This window comes from Alexandromys fortis, unplaced genomic scaffold (assembly GCF_014885135.2).
Source record: "Alexandromys fortis isolate MF-2015 unplaced genomic scaffold, M_Fortis_MF-2015_v1.1 scaffold_422, whole genome shotgun sequence".
Classification (NCBI taxonomy): Eukaryota; Metazoa; Chordata; class Mammalia; order Rodentia; family Cricetidae; genus Alexandromys; species Alexandromys fortis.
In genome coordinates, this window is record NW_026068291.1 from 41,830 (window position 1) to 58,937 (window position 17,108).

Consider the following 17,108-nt stretch of genomic DNA (forward strand, 5'->3'; position numbering starts at 1 on the left):
CTCTGTGTAGCCCTAGTTGTCCTGAAACACATTATGTAGACCAGGCTGGCCCAGAACTTAACTCCCAAAGGTTCCCTGTCTTTCACTAATCAGTGCTCGAGTTTAAAAATGTGGGCCAGCAGCTGGGCGATGGTGGCGCACACCTTTAATCCCGGCACTCGGGAGGCAGAGGCAGGCGGATCTCTCTGAGTTCAAGACCAGCCTGGTCTACAGAGCTAGTTCCAGGACAGGCTCCAAAGCCACAAAGAAACCCTGTCTCAAAAAACCAAAAAAAAAAAAAAAAAAAAAAAATTGTGGGCCAGCACACCTGGCAGAACTTTTGCTTGGCTAGTTCTTTGGTTTCTGTGTAGCCCTGGCTGTTCTGGACCTCAGTCTATAGACCAGCCTGGAGTTGAACTCAAGAGGCTTGGCTGCCTCCGTCTCCTGAGAGCTGAGGTTAAAGGCAGATGCCACCACAGCCCAGCTCTGGCAGAATTCCTAACGGAGTTCCCCAGTCCCTTATCCCGTTTCTTCTTGGATGTTCTTTTCTCCTCTTGAACCATCTGCCTGGGTCTAGGACAAGACTTCTGAAAGCCTGCCTCTGAGCTGCCATGACACAAGACCTCACACCGGCACACAAGGGTGAGGCCACCTCAGGAAAATGCTAGGAATGACAGCTACAGCCTAGAAAAGCAGATGAGCCTCTTCAAACACTAAGAGCCCCATATTGGCTCTGCGGCCACCTGAGCACAGGCTGACACTGCTACTCTCAGGTGACTACAAGAGGCGACAGCTGAGCGTCCCCATCTCAAGGCTTCTCCACTTGCTGAGGTCATCAAGTCCTCTCACCCAGCAACGCCTCAGACTTGCTCTCCACTCTCACCTCTTCGCTTACTGGCTCCTCAAACACAGGCTCCTCCTACACAGGCTTTTGCCACAGCTGGAGCTGCCCAGTGCTCATGCCCACAGAAACCCTCAATACTGACCTGGTTGAACTCGAGGACATCGAGAAGGTCAAAAAGCTTCCGGTTCTTCTCATTGTCCTTCAGTTTCACGTAGTATTGCTGCAACCCGTGCAGCGTCAACTTGGTCTCGTCATCCACGAAGATCTCCATAGGCTGAGGGAAGGAGGGTGGGGGCAGGAGGAGGGCAGAGTGGGGGGGTTAAACCTGGGGGGGTGGAGGACGCTGATCTCCAATACACCCCATGGACTGATGGGGAGGAGAGAGAAGACTGAAGCCCCTCCCACCACAAAGAACACTCTAGTAATGAGGTCCCTTTCCAGTGCATCTGGTAGCATCAGCATCAGTTGGATTTCGAGAAGCCCAACTGAGAACAGTCAGAGAAAGGAACTCTGCAGAGCACTGAAGCTCACAGTTACAACATGCCAGTGTCAGGTGGAGCTGGTGGGGGGATGATTAACGATGGAAGACAGTGCTCAAGGGGACAGCATGGCCAAGTCACACAGGAGGCAGGGGTGCTGGGGCCTGGGCAATGGCGCCAGAACAGGACAGGGACAATTGCCCCACTTAACTGTCCTCTCAACACACGTCAGCCTATGTCCTCAAGGCCAGAAAGTTGTAGTGGACACAGTCCTAAAGCCATCCTAAAGCCGGGCATTAGTGCAAACGGACCCCAGTCTCAGCTGGCTGAGGATGAAGTTTTAAAATGTCATTAAAGAGAAGCAAACATTGACAAAGTTGAGAGACAACCTGTACTCAAACCACTAGATCAGCTTTAGGGGAAACTCGTCAGTCAAACAATCTATACTCAGGAGGTGAGGGGTCAACACATGGTCCTTGACAATAGGAAGTGCAGGCTTCCCCCAGCCACAGCTGGACCTGACCACCTTTTTGAGCTCTAACTCAGCACAACTTTGACTTTTCCCAACATTTCCTCTTTTATGGCACCAGACAGCATCCTTAGCAGCTTGTGCTGACCCTCAGGGGTCTCCCGTTCTCTGCAGCCCCAACCCCTGCAGATGCCTACAGACTCCATTCCTGAGCCAATCTACTTACTTGGAGTCTAAGGACATGGCCCCTCTCTTGCCCTCCTCCAGCTCCCTCCATCCCAGCAGTTTTAAGATTTACAGCTTCCCTGCCCAACTGCCTTTCTCTGAAAATCAAATACAACCATCTTTTAGCATCAAAGGTGAAAAGGCAATGGAAAGGAACTGCTCTCACATTTCAGGAAGAACTGTATGCCCACCCTGAGCCCTTGAAGGGGAGGGAGGAACCTAAGTATTCAATCAGACACCAGTGAACTTCAGGCGGGACTTTCCCAGTGTTCCATTCTGTCTCGAGAGACAGTTCAGAGAGCCAGGGATAAAGAAGGAATAAAGACGTCTCCTCCCAGTGCGAGACCAGCCTGGTCTACAAAAGCTAGTTCCAGGACAGGCTCCCAAAACCACAGAGAAACCCTGTCTCGAAAAAAAAAAAAAAAAAAAAAAAAAAAAAAGTCTCCTCCCGAAAGCAGGCTGGTAAGGCAGCTCCCCAAGTAAGTCTCACAGCTTCCTAATTCTAGCCCCAAGCCCGGCCCAAGAGGCAGCCATCTTCTCAAGGGAAGAAATGGGTCAGGGCAGGTGGACCCCACCCTTCCATGCTCAGTCTTGGCGCTGCCACCCTCCTGGTTACATCCCAGTACAGCTTCCTGTTTGGCTTTTCCCATCACCCTCCTTTAAGAAAAAATAAGAGAGGGAAAAATTCCACCACCCCGTTCAGGACACCCCTCCCCCAACAAGTATGGGGAAATGGGGTACAGCACATTAGGTTCAGGAAACCGGGAAGAGAAAAAGAGGCTGGTTTGGTCCTCAGCATCCTGGTCAGGCTCCCCGTGGCCTCCGCGCTGCCATCCACTGCTGGTAGGTCTGCGTGCTCCCGCCGTGCCTCAGCTTCTCTGCTGCCAGCTCACATCAGCCAAGGCTCCAATGGGCGCAAGGAGGTATGGGCAGGAAGGAGGGGGGACTGGGGACTGAGGTGCCAAAGGCCCCCGCCCCTGGAGCTGGGAGGAGTGGATTCGTGGTGCCGTTTGCTTGCTCTTCTTCTTGACAGGCCCTGCCACCTGACTGTCCCTGTCTTGCTCTCCTGCCTCTGAGATGTATGCATTTCGGTGAACAGAGGCTCCAGCTGAAAGCCCCATGCCACCTGGAGGGTGCGTGGCTGTGGTCGTGTGGAGGAAACGATGGCAGGTGACAGGGCACAAAATCGTGCCCTACCCCCGACAGTGAGAAGAGGTTCAAAAATGTTGTGATTAAAAAATGTCAAACGCTACCCGCTCTCAAGTTAACCCGACCAAGTCTTCCGGAGTTTCCCTGGCACGCGCAGACCCTAGCGCTAACTGTCTCTGCCTCTGTGTTTCTTCAAGGAGCCGTCACTCCCAGGTGGACACAAGCTCCCTTCTTGGTGTTTGAAGGACAAGGGAGTCTGGAGGAAGAGGGCGAGGAAGGGGAGGAGGCAGCGGGCGGGGAGTGGAGGGAGAGAAGGAGAAGGTATTTACATCTTGCATGAACTTGCGGCAGACTGGCCGGATCTCTTTGCTCAAGGTAGCACTGAACATCATGACCTGCTTCTCATGGGGGGTCATGCGAAAGATTTCCTGGACATCCCGACGCATGTCTGCGGGAGGATTGCAGAAGGAAGTGAGGCCACAGCCAGTGAGAGCGCAGGAGTCACTCTAGAGCCACGGCCTCCTCCCTCCATCATCTCCAGAACAAGCCAGGCTTGGGGCACAGCCTTATAATACCAGAACTTAGGAGGCAGGAGGATCAGGAGTTATATTTTGAGTTTTAAGACCAGCCAAGGCTACTCGAGATTGAAAAAAACAAAAGTAACAACATGGAAAAAAGCGATGTATTTACAAAGATACTTGGGGTCAGGTTCTCGGCCCTTTTTTTAGCCAAGAAATTTAACTTAACCTAAAGTCCAAATTTATAAAATGGGGACAAAATCCAACATGGGCTCAGGAATGGCAGTCCTTAAACACAGAGCATGAGGCTGGAGAGAGGCTCAGCATGCAGGAGCTCTTGCTGCTAGGGAAGCCAAGGCCTCCATGGGAAATCACAGAGAAATAATAACCCAAGCCCCCCAGCAGCACTAAAGCTGGACTATAAAGGGAGGACTAGTACAGCCCCTACACAAGAATGACACAGAAATCTCTGGAACATTCCATACAAAAATAAACCTTAAACACAAACTATCTTGCCAAGTGTGGTGGTAGACATCTTGAATCCCAGCACTCAGGAAGTAGGGGTAGGCTGGTCTGAGTTGCCAGTCAGGCTCACACAGCAAGGTCCATGCCAGGAAGAGCGACGTACTGATGTGTACATAAAAAACCACACGCTGAGGCGGTCCAGCAGCTCTTCCCCTGCACCAGTCTACAAAGCACTCACTGAAGCCATCATCCACTCTGGCCTTCACCTTGACTCCAGCCTCACATCCCTGAACGGCCAGGCAAATAGGACCTAATGCCCACCGTTACTCTGCCATCTTAGGCAGCCAAAGGCCATTTGGAAAGACTTCCCTCTGGGGCTATGTGCTTTCCTACTCTTGCAACTAACCAAACCAAAATTATTGTTTTATTTTTTTTTTTTTTGGTTTTGTTTTAAAGATAAGGTCTTAAAATGGATGGAGCTAGAAAACACTATTTTGAGTGAGGTAACCAATAGAAAGACAATTATCACACGTACTCACTCATAGGTGGTTTTTAGACATAAAGCAAGGAAAGCCAGCCTACAAACCACAATCCCAGAGAATTTAGACAACAATGCAGACACTAAGAGAGACTTACATAGATCTAATCTACATGGGAAGTAGAAAGTAGAAAAAGACAAGATCTCCTGAGTAAATTGGGAGCATGGGGACTTTGGGGGAGGGTTGAAAGGGGGAAGGGAGAGGCAGGAAGCCGAGCAGAGAAAGATGTAGAGCTCAATAAAAATAATATAAAAAACAATTTATTCCTTGCTAGCCCTAATTATCTTGTAGTAATATATTTCAAATAAAAAAAAAATAGGATCTTACTATGTAGCCCTTGGCTGGCTTGCAATTCATAAAGACCCACCTGGGTTTAAAGGCACACAAGTTTTTATTTTGTTTTTAAGGGAACGAGTTTCAGTGTGTAGACCAGGCTGGTCTTCAACTTAAGAGACCCTTAGCCTCACCCTTAGTGCTGGGATTAAAGGTGTGCACCACCACCACCCAGCACTAAGTTATTTTTAATTTTTATTATGTGTGTAGGTGTAAGAGGGCTTTGGATCCCCTGAGTCTGGAGCTACACATGGCTACACTGCCATGTGGGAATGTGCTGGGATGGAAGAGCAGCCAGTTCTCACCCTTGAACACCTTCATTTTTAAAGTGTATGGATGTTCTGTCTGTGCTCCACTTCTATTCGGTGCCCATGGAGACCAAGAGGAACAAGATGTTCTTAGATTACAGACCATTATGGCTGCCACATTGGTGCTGGGATGAACCCAGGTCCTCTAAAGAGCCGTCCGCTCTTAATTGCCCTACAAAATCCTTAACATTTTCTTTTAGCTGGGCAGTGGTGGCTCAGGCCTTTAATCCCAGCACTGGGGAGACAGAGGCAGGCGGATCTCTGTGAGCTCGAGACCATTCTGGTCTACAGAGCTAGTGCCAGGACAGGCTCCAAAGCCACAGAGAAACCCTGTCTCGAAAAACCAAAGAAAAAGAGAGAGAAAGAGAAAGAGAGAGAAAGAGAGAGAGAGAGAGAGAGAGAGAGAAGACAAAACAAAAAACTTTCTTTCAACCCCACGTGACAAACTGCCCAACCAGAACTCATGACTTCTGTGAACACTCGGATGAACCTCAGAATTGACCTCTAGAAACCTGCTTGTTCATGGATTCTGGTCAGGCATACTATAACCACAGCGGTTCTCAACCTGTGAGTCCAGACAGGGGAGGGGTGAACATCCTTTCACAAGGGTCCCGTATCAGATATTTACATTTTGATTCATAACAGTAGCAAAATTACAGTTATGAAATAGCAACAAAAACAATCTCATGGTTGGGGGTCACAACAGTTGCACCATCAGAAAGGTTGAGAACCACTTTGTCCTGGGGCAGAAGGGCAGGCCCCTCTGCTCTACTTTAACAGGCCAGCATGCACAAGGCCTTCAGCGCCCAACCCCAGGGGAGGAAAAGGAATGCAGAGCCATCAGTCATGGGTGATAGATCCAGAGTCGTCCTTGCACACGCGTGCTCCCGTGTCAAGCAAACATCATTTGGCTCCAAGGGGCAGCTCCCAAACCCCCTGATCCCAGCCAAGCACAGCCACTCACCGAGCTGTTCAAGCATCTTGTCACACTCGTCCAAGATAAAGTGTTTAATGTGCTTGAGGTTCAGGCTCTTATTTCGAGCCAGGGCTAGAATCCGGCCGGGAGTCCCCACGACGATGTGTGGGCAGTTCTTCTTCAGCACCTCTTCATCCTTTTTGATAGACAGACCGCCAAAAAACACTGCCACCTGTCAGCCAACAGGAAAGGCTCATGAGACAGGAAGAGGCTCCAGTCTCCCCAGAGTCCATGTTACTTACCTTTCCCCTTTCCTTCTCTTGTGATAAAGTTTCACTGTGTAGCCCTAACTGGCCTTACATTCACTTTGTGATCAGCCCGTCTGCTGCCCAAATGCTAGGAGAAGGCACAGACCACCCTGCCAGATAGCGGTGCCCACTCTTAGCTGACTGTAGACCAGCTGCTGGCTGTCAGACCTGCAGTGACTCACAAGCCTCCAAACATCAGGCAAGAAACAAAGGGACCTGATCGGCACTGCAGGGCCAACTGGGGGCAGGGATGAAGAAGAGTGTCCAGTCACTCAAATGCCTTTTTTTTTTTTTTTTTGAGACAGGCTCTCTACATAGCCCTGGCTGACCCACACAGTAAGGCCCATGTGAATCTAAAGCCATGGCTTTCTTAGAAGAATGAAAACAGCAAGAACACAAGCCGTCAGTAAGTGTGAAGTACTACAAACACACACACACACACACACACACAATACTAAGCTTCCCTAACTCAGCTGGTGTAGCTTTGGCTGACCTCCTGAGTGCCAAGATTAAGTCTTGCCTTGTGTAAACTACTAGGTGAATGCTGGGATCTGAGCTGTAATACTACATCAAGTACCCCGTGGACTTCTCCAGTTTCAAGGGGAAAGAACAATCAGGGAGCACAATGTCACACACTTATTCTTTTTTCTTTGAAGATTTATGTATACAGTGTATACTTAATTATGTACTCAGGACCTCTGGAAGAGCAGCCAGTGCTCTTAACCTCAGAGCCATCTCTCCAGCCTCCCCAACGCTTATTCTATGGTAACCTCTTCCTCCACTCTCACTCCAAAACCACTAATGGTTAACAAGGTTGGCGGCAAACAGGAGCATTCATGCCCAAAATGTACTACCTTACATCTATTACGCTTCCAAATATAAGTTTTGGTCTGGAGTAACTACTGAGGAAAGAGTAAGCAAGACCTAATGGTGACCAGAGAAAAATAGACAATTCTGTAAGTGACTGACGAGGGGTGGGGGCAGCACATGGGGTATTCACCCTAACTAACTGCAACTATAGGTGCACACACCATATCCAGGTTCATCCCTACACAAGACAGGGTTCCTCTGTGTAGTCCTGGCTATCCTGGAACTCACTCTGTAGACCATGCCTCAGAGATTCACAGGCCTCTGTCTCCCAAGTGCTGAAATTAAAAGAATGTGCCACCATGCCTGGCCCAGCCTTGTATTTGATCCCAACCCTAAGAGCATTCTGGGTCGAGCATGGTGGTGCACTGCAGGCCTTTAATGCCAGCACTCAGGAGTCAGAGGCAGGGCCAGCCTGGTCTACAGAGCACGTTACAAGACTACACAGAAAAAGCCAGTCCAAATAAATAAATAGACGGGTGGATGACTAAATAAATAACCCATCGTGGATGACTAAATAAATAACCCATCGTGTTGTGTGCACATGCTGGGGTGGGAGCCTGGCTCTCCCTTCTGCTTTCATGCAGTCTGAGCTCACAGCTCAGCCACCAGGCTGCGGAGCACACACTCTAACCAGAGCCTTCGGCCCTACTTTGGTTTTTAAAAAATTATTTTCAGTTTAGGGTTCGGCCTCAAAATTACTAGTTTAAAACATACAGTTGAGTGAGGGTGGTGGCACACACCCATAACCCCTGCCTGCCCATGGTGATATTCTTTCTCAACCAAGCAAAACTGTTATCTGTAAAGAGCGTGAGCAAAGGACTGTTCCCCCCCCCCCCAACCAGAACAGGAGTCTACGTGTCACAGGGCCATGAAGCACTCTGGTCACAGCAGACCCCACACACTTAAGCATAGCAACACATCATCTCCACGTCCCTAAACAATGCCAAGCTCCTGGTCAAAGTCCTCGCCGTATCACCGTAGCAGACACGGCCACCTCTTACGGTCTCCTATCACCCTAGAGTCCACACACAGCTATTTTGAAGCTTTTGCTCCCTCTTGCTACACACGACCTCTCTCCAGCCATCTGACAAGCAGTGCTGGGGAACAAAAGAGCGCTCCAGCCAAAGGCCTGTCCCAACTACTCAGGAAGCTGAGGCAGGAGGCTCAGGTTCAGGGCTGGCTCTAGTCTGAGGTGAGTTCAAGGCCTACCAGGGTAATTTGGTTAAGAGTCGATCTTAAACTTAAAAACAAGGCACGGGGTGGGGACTGGGAGAGATGGTTAAGAGGTTAAGAGCACTGACTGCTCTTCCTAGAGGTCCTGAGTTCAATTCCCAGCAACCATGTGGTGGCTCACAACCATTTGTAATGAGATCTGGTGCCCACTGCCATGCAGGCAGAAACTACATAAACAATGCATAGGGTAGCGCAGGAGCAGACTCACTTAGCAGCTCAAGGCTCTGGAATCAGATTTACAACACCACAAAAAATAAAAAAAGTAAATCAAAGTGTCATCGAACTCTCAGGGACACAGATGCAGTCACAGCACTGCACCCGCACGGACAGCTGCAGAAGGCCCTGCCACTGCAGTAAAGACACCCATGCTGCCCGCGGGAGCTCACCTCATACTCCGACCCCCACACCCCGTCCCTGGCGTCTCAGCCTCTCACCTTGACGTTCGGCATGTACTTTGAGAAGCGCTCGTACTCCTTGCTGATCTGAAAGGCCAGCTCCCTAGTGTGACACATCACCAGCACAGACACCTCAAGGGAGCAACGGAGACAGTGAAGTCAGTCCTTCGCCACCCTCTCCAGAGTGACTGTCGTCACAAAAGTGCTTAAGCCCATGCCGCTACAGAACAAGAACATTCCCCCAGCTGGCAGGGAGACCAGCTCTGAGAGTGTCTTATAGCCAGTGTCCGTGCCCTCCCCAGCACTGCCCCAACATACCTGCCCAGTGATTGGCTCCAGCTGCTGCAGTGTGGCCAGGACAAACACTGCTGTCTTCCCCATGCCCGACTTGGCCTGGCACAGGACATCCATCCCCAGAATGGCCTGAGGGATGCATTCATGCTGGACTAGAAGGGAAAGGGGGAAGACTTTTTGCACCCCGCCAACCCCTTCTTCCCAGCTGATACTCCAGATTTTTCACCTGGTCCCCATCACCTTTCAGACCGTCCTATCTCTGTCCCATTGGTCACATTTATATCCAAGTCAAGCCCTTCTTAGCTTCAGGCCTCCCTGGTGCTATAAAAACCCTCTGGCACCTGCCAACAGCTCACCTCCAATGTCCCTGGCTGTCTTTATTTTCCCTACACTCTAACAATCCAGGAACCTGAATGCCTACTACAGGCCAATTCTATGCTTTTGGGTCAGGTAACCCTGCAATCTTGGACAAAATGAAGGACTTGGCATATGACCCAGAAGCCAGCACCTTTAGACCAATCATTACGGTTGTTAGAGACCACAGCCGCCCTGGCCCGAAAGACGGGAACTAAGGTCCAGCCAGGCCCTCTGTCTGATCAAAGCCAAGGAGAATCTTCTAGTGCTGACTTATGGATACAATCTCATGGCCTGGCCTATCCTAAACACAATCCCCTCCTTAAGATCCTTAAGGTCTCTGCCCACCTTCTGATGGATGCTCAAAGCCACAGTCTACAATGGCCCGGAGCAGCTCTGGCTTGAGCAGGAAGTCTCGGAAGCCAGAGCTGTGGATGGAGACGTAGGAGCCCTTGACGTCTTTCTTGGCAGGCGCTTCGGTCCCATCTCCCCCAGCCGCTGTCTCCACTTCATCATCTTCGTAGTCTAAGAGCTCGTTGTCGACGTCATTCTCTGCCATAACTGGGCCAGCACGGGAAGAGGGAGGTCTTGGGGTGAGTGGTCCCAGAGCAGGTGAGAAAGAAGGGGAAAGAGGCGTTCGAGGAACAGAAGGGAAAGACACCAGTGTTCTGACGGAAGAGCTGGGAGAGTGGAGAACAACAACAAAGGAAAACTCATCAGTCACAAATAGACTCTGTACTTCTGGTCCACCCCACTTCTTCCTACTTTCCCTCAACTACAAACCTTGCCCGGAAGGAAAGTGACAGAGAGACACACAACACCAAACGGGACACGTGGAGAGCGGTCTCAGGTGTCGGCGGCTTACTCAGACACCGTGAAAAACGACTGGCGGGAGGGGGAAATGCACGGGGACGAGGAGACTTAAGGCTGCGCTGTCCCTGTCACCGCCCGGTGCTGGTCCCCACCATCAGCCATCAGTCAAGGGTGATAGATAAATGTCAGCACTGCGCGGAGCGCTCACTAGCAATTGCGAACATCATGTGGCTGTGGTCACCCGTCCAGAATCACGTGGGTGCCCGTCCCGGCGGCGCACACCCGCGATCCCAGCCCCGACCCCGGGGAAGCTGGAGGGAAGGTGGGCGGGGAGGCCTACCGCCAGAACGGGAGGTGCGGGTGTGTGTGTGTGTGTGTGTGTGTGCAGGAAATGAAGGGGTACAGGAGAGGAGGTGCAGAGGGTGCAGGGAGTGCGGGAGGTAGAGGGATGCAGGAGGTGGAGAGGTGCAGGAAACGCTGGGGTGCAGGAGAGGGAGGAGGTGCAGAAGTTGAGAGAGGTGCAGGGGTACAGAAGGGGCAGAGGTGCAGGGGTACAAATGGCTCAATGCCAGAAAAAACCCACAACCGGGAAGGCTGGAGCGTGCGCAGTTAAACGGCAGCGCTTGCCCAGCCTCGGTCTTCGCGCCGCCCCGCGCGTCCCGGGAGGACGTCCTTTCGTGGCGACACCGCCGGCCACGCACGGGGGCAGCCATTCGGGGGGCGCTTGGAACGGGCCCGGGCGGGCGCCATCTCGTCCCCCACCCTGCAGGCCCGCGACGGGCGGCCCCGCCCTCCCAAGGCGCCGCCCCCGGTGGCCTCGGCCCCGGGGGGAGGGGAAGGGACACGCTGGGTCACCCACGCCGCGAAGGAGCGCGGCGGCGGCCACGGCCACCATCTTGGACGGGGGCCCGGCAGGGCTGGCTCCCCGGGAAGGGACGAGGACAATGGAGTCGGGTGCCCGACTACGCGCCGGCAGCCGGACCGCGCGGCCCGGGAGAGCGGGATCAGCGGCGCGGGCGGTGGGACGCGGCGCGGGGAGGGCGGATGGCAGCGGATGGCACCCGAGGCCGAGCCTTACCTAAGCACTGCGAGCGCGTATGGCGGCGGCAGCCCGAACGGAGGCGGGAACCTGCCTTCACTTCCGGTTCCAGGCGCGGCCGCCGCCTGGCCGCCTTCCCGGCTGCCAGGGCGCAGGCGCGGGATGCCGGAAGTCGGCCCCGCGGCGGACCTCCCGCCGCGCGCGCTCCGGGGCTGCCTCTGAGAAACGCCTGTTTGGAATCCGTCCTCGGGCCCCTCCGCCGCCGCCAGGGACAGCAGCAGGGCGCGAAGCTCGCGCCTCTTCCCCGAAATGCTTCCCCGCTTCTCCACACCTCTCCCCTCGGCGTTCGGCTTTGCTTTTGTTTTGTTTCCTTTGCCACTCCAGGCTTATCTCTGGACGCCTCTCTCTGGGCGCCGCGGACTCTGCGTGCCGAGCGGGACGCGTTCTCACGGGGGCCTGAGCCTGGTCGTCAAGGTGACCTGGGGGTGGCCGAGCCCGTCAGACCTTCCCGGGGGAGGGTGGTGTGGTGGGGTTGCGGGGAGAATGAGCACGATCTATCCAGTGTTACTAGCAGCGTAGCAGCTTGGGAGATGGAGGTTTGCATTCTGTCTAAGCGTTAAAAAACAAATGGTGGGGTTTGGGAGTTAAACTATTTTTCCATTATTATTAATGATAGCAGAATGCCCTTATTCCTACTCAGCAGCTCCATTATTCAGCCTGGATTTCCCCCCTATATATGTAGTACTCCTTTCTTTGAGACGCTACCTACATAAAGAGTGATGTTCTGCTGACCCGCTGCATCATAAATGTAAGCGCGAGTTTTCCCTGTCAGCACACGTCCCCCCTCAACAATAAGAGAGGTACCATTGTCACCAAGGCTGTGTCCTGATCAACTCAGAAGCATTCGCTGCTGTGGGAGGTGCGCCCTCTCGTGTTGGCATCACAGACGCCACAGCTTTTGTGTGCGCCTAGGAGTAAGCGGGGATTTGGGACCCTAGTACACTAGGAAGTGCCGCAGCACCAGAGAGAGAGGTATCTGGGGCCCATGGCTGTGAAGACTTCCCAGGTTCTCAGCCGCTTCTGTTACCAGCTCAGCCTAAAAGGCCAGAGAAGCCCTCTCAAGAGAAGCCTTTTATTGGATCTAACGTTGTAGCACTCAGGAGGGTAACACAGTACGGTTTATCCCCGGCTATCCCTGCTGACCCACCAAGTGAGCCAAACATGCTGCTTTACAGCCAGCAAAGGATGTTTGCACCAACCACACAAACTCATACAGTGAAGGCTTGTGTTTGCACCAACCATACAAACTTGTGCAGTGAAGGCTTCTGTTTGCACCAATGAGTATTGTCCCCCCCTTTTTTTTTAATTTTCGAGACAGGGTTTTTTCCGTACCTTTTTTGATTCCTGTCCTGGAACTAGCTCTTGTAGACCAGGCTGGCCTCGAACTCACAGATATCCGCCTGTCTCTGCCTCCCGAGTGCTGGGATTAAAGGCGTGTGCCACCACCGCCCGGCAGTTTTGTCCCTTTTTAGCACCAGTCATAAGGCCCCCTCTGCTCCAGAATGGGAAGTTCCACCACGCTACCACGGAGAGGGAGGTACGGGATGATGACAGGGGACTAAATGTCGTCTAGAGTCCATCAAAGCTTGTGATAGCAAAAAATCCAGTAGCCAACTGATACAGTCTTGACTGAGGCTACACCTTAAAGAGCTGAAACAATTAGCTGTCATCACTGGGTGGTTTTTCCAAAGTGTTCAAAATGGCCAGTGCTGGGCAAAGGATGATCTGACTGGCTGACAGTCCTGCTTAAGGCAGCCGAGGCAGAAAGGAATTGTCCGACAGCTGTCCGTCGAGGCAGAAAGGAATTGTCCGACAGCTGTCCGTAGAGAGTCAAATTGCCCCACCTGTTGGTGAACGTCAGAGGAGCCCTTATGATAAACACTTAAATAACTTGTTAACGTTCATAGTGATTTTAGCAATGCTTTAACCTGGGCCAGTGGCCCAGAGCAAGGAGAGGCCTCGTCTTACGTGATTCCTTTTCTTTGTCAGTGAGTTTGAGTCTGTTATATGGCCCAGACTAGCCTCAGACCCTCAATTCTCCCACCTCAGCCTTCAAGTGCTGGGATTAAAGGCACCGTGCCCTGCTCAACTACTCCTATAAACATAAGCAAACAGAGAATAAAGCAAGACGGCCGAAGCAGTCCAGGTAGCACGGTCACACCAAGATGGAAGCATCCCAATTTCCCATCACGTCTGTCTCCTACTTCAAAACTCTGGTTGATTTCGCATAGCTATTTCTTCTGGATTGACACATCCCCCCTCATGAGATTAGAGAAGACTCTCAGAAAGAAGTTGCAAGACACAGAGCCCTTCTCCCAGACTGTGTCCCGGTGACGGGCGTCTCCGGTGGATCCGCGTGGATCAGAGAGCTCTGATGATGGAGGAAGACGACTTTTTGATGAGAAGCTGCTCCGGTCTCCCTGCTCCTGAGAGTGACCTACCACCCACGCTACCGCCAATGGGCCCCTCGGTCTCCCTGCTCCTGAGAGTGACCTACCACCCACGCTACCGCCAATGGGCCCCTCGGTCTCCCTGCTCCTGTGAATGACCTACCACCCACACTACCGCCAATGGGCCCCTCGGTCTGCCAGTCTAGACTTGGAGGAGCCGTTTCTTAGGTCTTTCATTAGTGAGCTATCTGGCATAAATGGACTTTCTTTTATGTCTACCTACAGAAAAGTCATGCAAGAAAAGACTATAGGTTACCTCACTGATTCTCACTGGGCGAAAGGAGAGGAGCCCCTCCCGTAGTGAGGAGAGCTGCTGCAAGAACGGGAGTCACAGAGCGGTCCCCACCCCAGCATCATTTCACTCTACGGTATTCGCCAGCTGCCAATCATGTGCCGAGTGCTATCCTGGGCTCTGGGGACACAACAGCCTATCATCTGATACTTTACATAATGAGAGCAAAGACCTAAACACACAATGTCAAGCCAGGCGTGGTGGCGCGTCTTTAATCCCAGTACTCAAGAGGCAGAGGCTTGTGGATCTCTGTGAGTTCAAGGCCAGGTGGTCTCCTTAGCAAATTCCAGGACAGTTAGGGGTACATAGTAAGATACACCGTGAGACTCTCTCTCTCTCCATCTCTCTTTCTCTCCTCTCTCTCCCTCCTTCCCTCCCCCTCTCTCTTTGACACACATGCACAGACACACACCACACGTGCACACGCACACACACACCAGGCACTAATAAGAAGGTAGAACAAGGGAAGGTGCAGAGTGCCTGTCCCGACACACCAGCTTGTCTCTTACTGTTATCCTATGCAGGCCTTGGTTCCCAAAGAGCCACACGTGTTCCTGTTTGAGGGAAATGAATACATTACTATGTGTTTTTGCTTTTCCAAAAGCGTCCCAGCTCAGCCTCTTGCAGAGATCTGAGGCGAGTGAACCAAAATGAGAAAGGGTGAGGCAAGAAGAGGCCACTCTCATCACCAAGTGACGCGTGGTGGATACTTTATTGACACTGCTGTTGCACGGGGAAGCGAGGTGTTGAGGGCACAGAAAGGAACCCGTGAATGTGGGTGTCACTGCATCCTTCAGCTCTGAGGTGCAGTAGGCTTCAGGAAAACAGGGAAGGAGAGCCAAAGGGAGAGACCCACTCACGAGAACCAGAGAGAGGCGCTAAGGGGTTCAACATACACTTGGGACTCTGCGAGGGGCTAAATGGCATTATCATACTGACTTTTCAGGGGCCATGAGGTGCCTGGGAAGAGCAGCACAGACAATCTTTAGAGATTGCTAGAGTCACAATGACCGAGCATCACGGAGTGCCGAGAACAGAGTATTCGGACTCGGGCAGGCAAGCGGGGGTCGGGATGGTGATCATAACACAGGCTTGTCATACATCGAATCACAACTAGTGCCCATCTGGAGCTGTGCTGACTTCTTACAGCACGGGTCACAGCACCACCTTTCAGGGCGAACACTGCTATCATACCAGTTACAAACAGGAGGGCACTGGGGCTTCCAGGTTAAATAGCTTGTCCCAGTCTAGCAGCCAGCAAGGAACAGAGGAGGGAGAGGAGCCCAAACCCGCCAGCTCTGAAGTCAGGGTGCAATCCACACCCCCGTCACCATGTCACATGTCTCACAGAAGACTCGGGTGAGCTCTGAAGTCAGGGTGCAATCCACACCCCCGACACCATGTCACATGTCTTACAGAAGGCTCGGGTGAGGACGAGTTGGGCATTCCTTAGTATAGTTCCAGTGGTCTCATGGAACACAGAGGTTCGGGTTTGAGTAGGATGTAAGCCTTGCGGGAGAATGTTGGCTCCTGTCCCCTAGGATAATCTCTCCTGGGAACAGGTTATGATGTGAAGTGATGGGGCGGGGGTACTAGGGATCAAAGCCAGGACTCTGTGCATGCTACACAAGCAAGCGATTCCAGTTGGGATATTTCTCTATGGAAGGAGCTGGCAGGAGTCAGCCTCTAGGGACATTGTCCCTATGATGTCCTAGACAGTGATCCGGTAGTTGGGGTGGACCTGGGGCCTGACGTCACAGACCATGCCAAGAAGCTGAGCCAGGACACGCTCCCGATTTCTCTGCTGGGAGCTCTGCATGCCCTGGACCTGGCGTCTGGTGGCCTGTTCCACTTCAGCAGACAGGTTACCCTGAGAGCCCATGGCCTGGGGGAGGGGGAGGAGGGAAAGAAAGAAAAAAGCAGAAACAGAGAAAGAAAGGTCCCAGCGTGCAGAAGGGAGGATCCCGAATAAAGCTTGGAAAACCTTTTCAAAACTACATGCACCCCACAAAAACATCTGGGTACCAGACAGGTCAGCACAATCCCGATTTCTCACCCAGAGTCTAAAACCTCACCACGATGGCCATAAAACTCTGCCCCCCCCCCATCGATGTTGCCGCACTCCACACAGACTGTGAAGGCTGCTCCCCCATCGATGTTGCCACACTCCACACAGACTGTGAACCCCGCCCCCAATGGATGTTGCCAGGATCCCTTCAGTCCCCTCACACCCCAGTTTCTTGTTGAGGCACCTGCACACGTCTCACAGGAGGCGCCCACTAATTTGCACCTGGGCGGGTCCACCCCTGCTGCCCGTCAGCTCACCGCCTGCTGCTTGCTCTGGAACTCCTGCTCACGCTCCCTGCGGTATTGCTCCACCTCCATCTGGGCCTCCTCCTTCGCCTGCTTCAGTCGTCGGGCCTTCCCTAGAGGCAGAAGGACAGTGGGTATAGACACATACACACACTGGTGTGCTAGCAGGGACCAGTCCCCTCAAGAAAGTTATTCAGCTTCCTGTCAGCCAACCAAGCGCTCGATTCTAAAACCCACCCACTTCTTCTATCCTAATAAGCTTTCGGCCCCCCAGCTCTGTCTCCATTATCCTTGGGTTTTCCTAAGGACTCAAATGCCCGCTATCCCCTGCCCCTAGATTCTCCTTCCAGAGGAAAGAGGAAGCTCACTCTTCCTGGCATCGGCCACCTTCTCCGCTGCCCTCTTCTCTGCTTGCAGGAGCTGCTGGATACCCTGGGACTGACTGGCCATTTTTGCCACTAGA

The 17,108-nt window shown here is 52.5% G+C and overlaps 2 protein-coding genes and 2 non-coding genes across 5 annotated transcripts; all 4 read right to left on the minus strand.

The window, feature by feature from the left end:
* Positions 1 to 8: 8 nt before the first annotated feature.
* Positions 9 to 11,703, minus strand: Ddx39b (DExD-box helicase 39B). Its single transcript, XM_050132345.1, has 7 exons — positions 11,570 to 11,703; positions 10,027 to 10,358; positions 9,349 to 9,476; positions 9,070 to 9,162; positions 6,273 to 6,456; positions 3,475 to 3,593; positions 9 to 1,097 (listed from the first exon to the last, which is right to left on the minus strand). Exons 2-7 carry the CDS (start codon positions 10,235 to 10,237, stop codon positions 882 to 884), a joined length of 951 nt encoding a protein of 316 aa, XP_049988302.1. The 5' UTR covers positions 10,238 to 10,358; positions 11,570 to 11,703; the 3' UTR covers positions 9 to 881.
* Positions 6,144 to 6,220, minus strand: LOC126494908 (small nucleolar RNA SNORD83). Its single transcript, XR_007590091.1, has one exon. It is a non-coding gene; the product is annotated as a small nucleolar RNA SNORD83 (small nucleolar RNA).
* On the minus strand, positions 10,648 to 10,723 carry LOC126494907 (small nucleolar RNA SNORD83). The gene has a single exon (XR_007590090.1). It is a non-coding gene; the product is annotated as a small nucleolar RNA SNORD83 (small nucleolar RNA).
* Positions 11,704 to 13,386: 1,683 nt separating the features above from the next.
* Positions 13,387 to 17,095, minus strand: Atp6v1g2 (ATPase H+ transporting V1 subunit G2). 2 transcript variants are annotated; one of them, XM_050132354.1, is made up of 4 exons: positions 17,014 to 17,095; positions 16,658 to 16,758; positions 14,084 to 16,217; positions 13,387 to 14,027 (listed from the first exon to the last, which is right to left on the minus strand). In XM_050132354.1, exons 1-3 carry the CDS (start codon positions 17,093 to 17,095, stop codon positions 16,044 to 16,046), a joined length of 357 nt encoding a protein of 118 aa, XP_049988311.1. In that variant the 3' UTR covers positions 13,387 to 14,027; positions 14,084 to 16,043. The 2 variants fall into 2 exon arrangements, with proteins under 2 accessions (XP_049988311.1, XP_049988310.1); XM_050132353.1 differs by having other exon boundaries at positions 14,084 to 16,758; positions 17,033 to 17,083.
* Positions 17,096 to 17,108: the final 13 nt, after the last annotated feature.

Excerpts from the sequence above, each read along its gene's own strand:
- Ddx39b (XM_050132345.1), bottom strand. The coding sequence starts at position 10,237 with ATGGCAGAGAATGACGTCGACAACGAGCTCTTAGACTACGAAGATGAT. Across the intron at positions 9,477-10,026 it reads CTTTGAGCATCCATCAGAAG|TCCAGCATGAATGCATCCCT; the intron begins GTGGGCAGAGAC and ends TTTCCCTTCTAG. Across the intron at positions 6,457-9,069 it reads AGTACATGCCGAACGTCAAG|GTGGCAGTGTTTTTTGGCGG; the intron begins GTGAGAGGCTGA and ends GTTGGCTGACAG.
- Atp6v1g2 (XM_050132354.1), bottom strand. The coding sequence starts at position 17,095 with ATGGCCAGTCAGTCCCAGGGTATCCAGCAGCTCCTGCAAGCAGAGAAG. Across the intron at positions 16,759-17,013 it reads GGTGGCCGATGCCAGGAAGA|GGAAGGCCCGACGACTGAAG; the intron begins GTGAGCTTCCTC and ends TTCTGCCTCTAG. Across the intron at positions 16,218-16,657 it reads TCCAGAGCAAGCAGCAGGCG|GCCATGGGCTCTCAGGGTAA; the intron begins GTGAGCTGACGG and ends CCCCTCCCCCAG.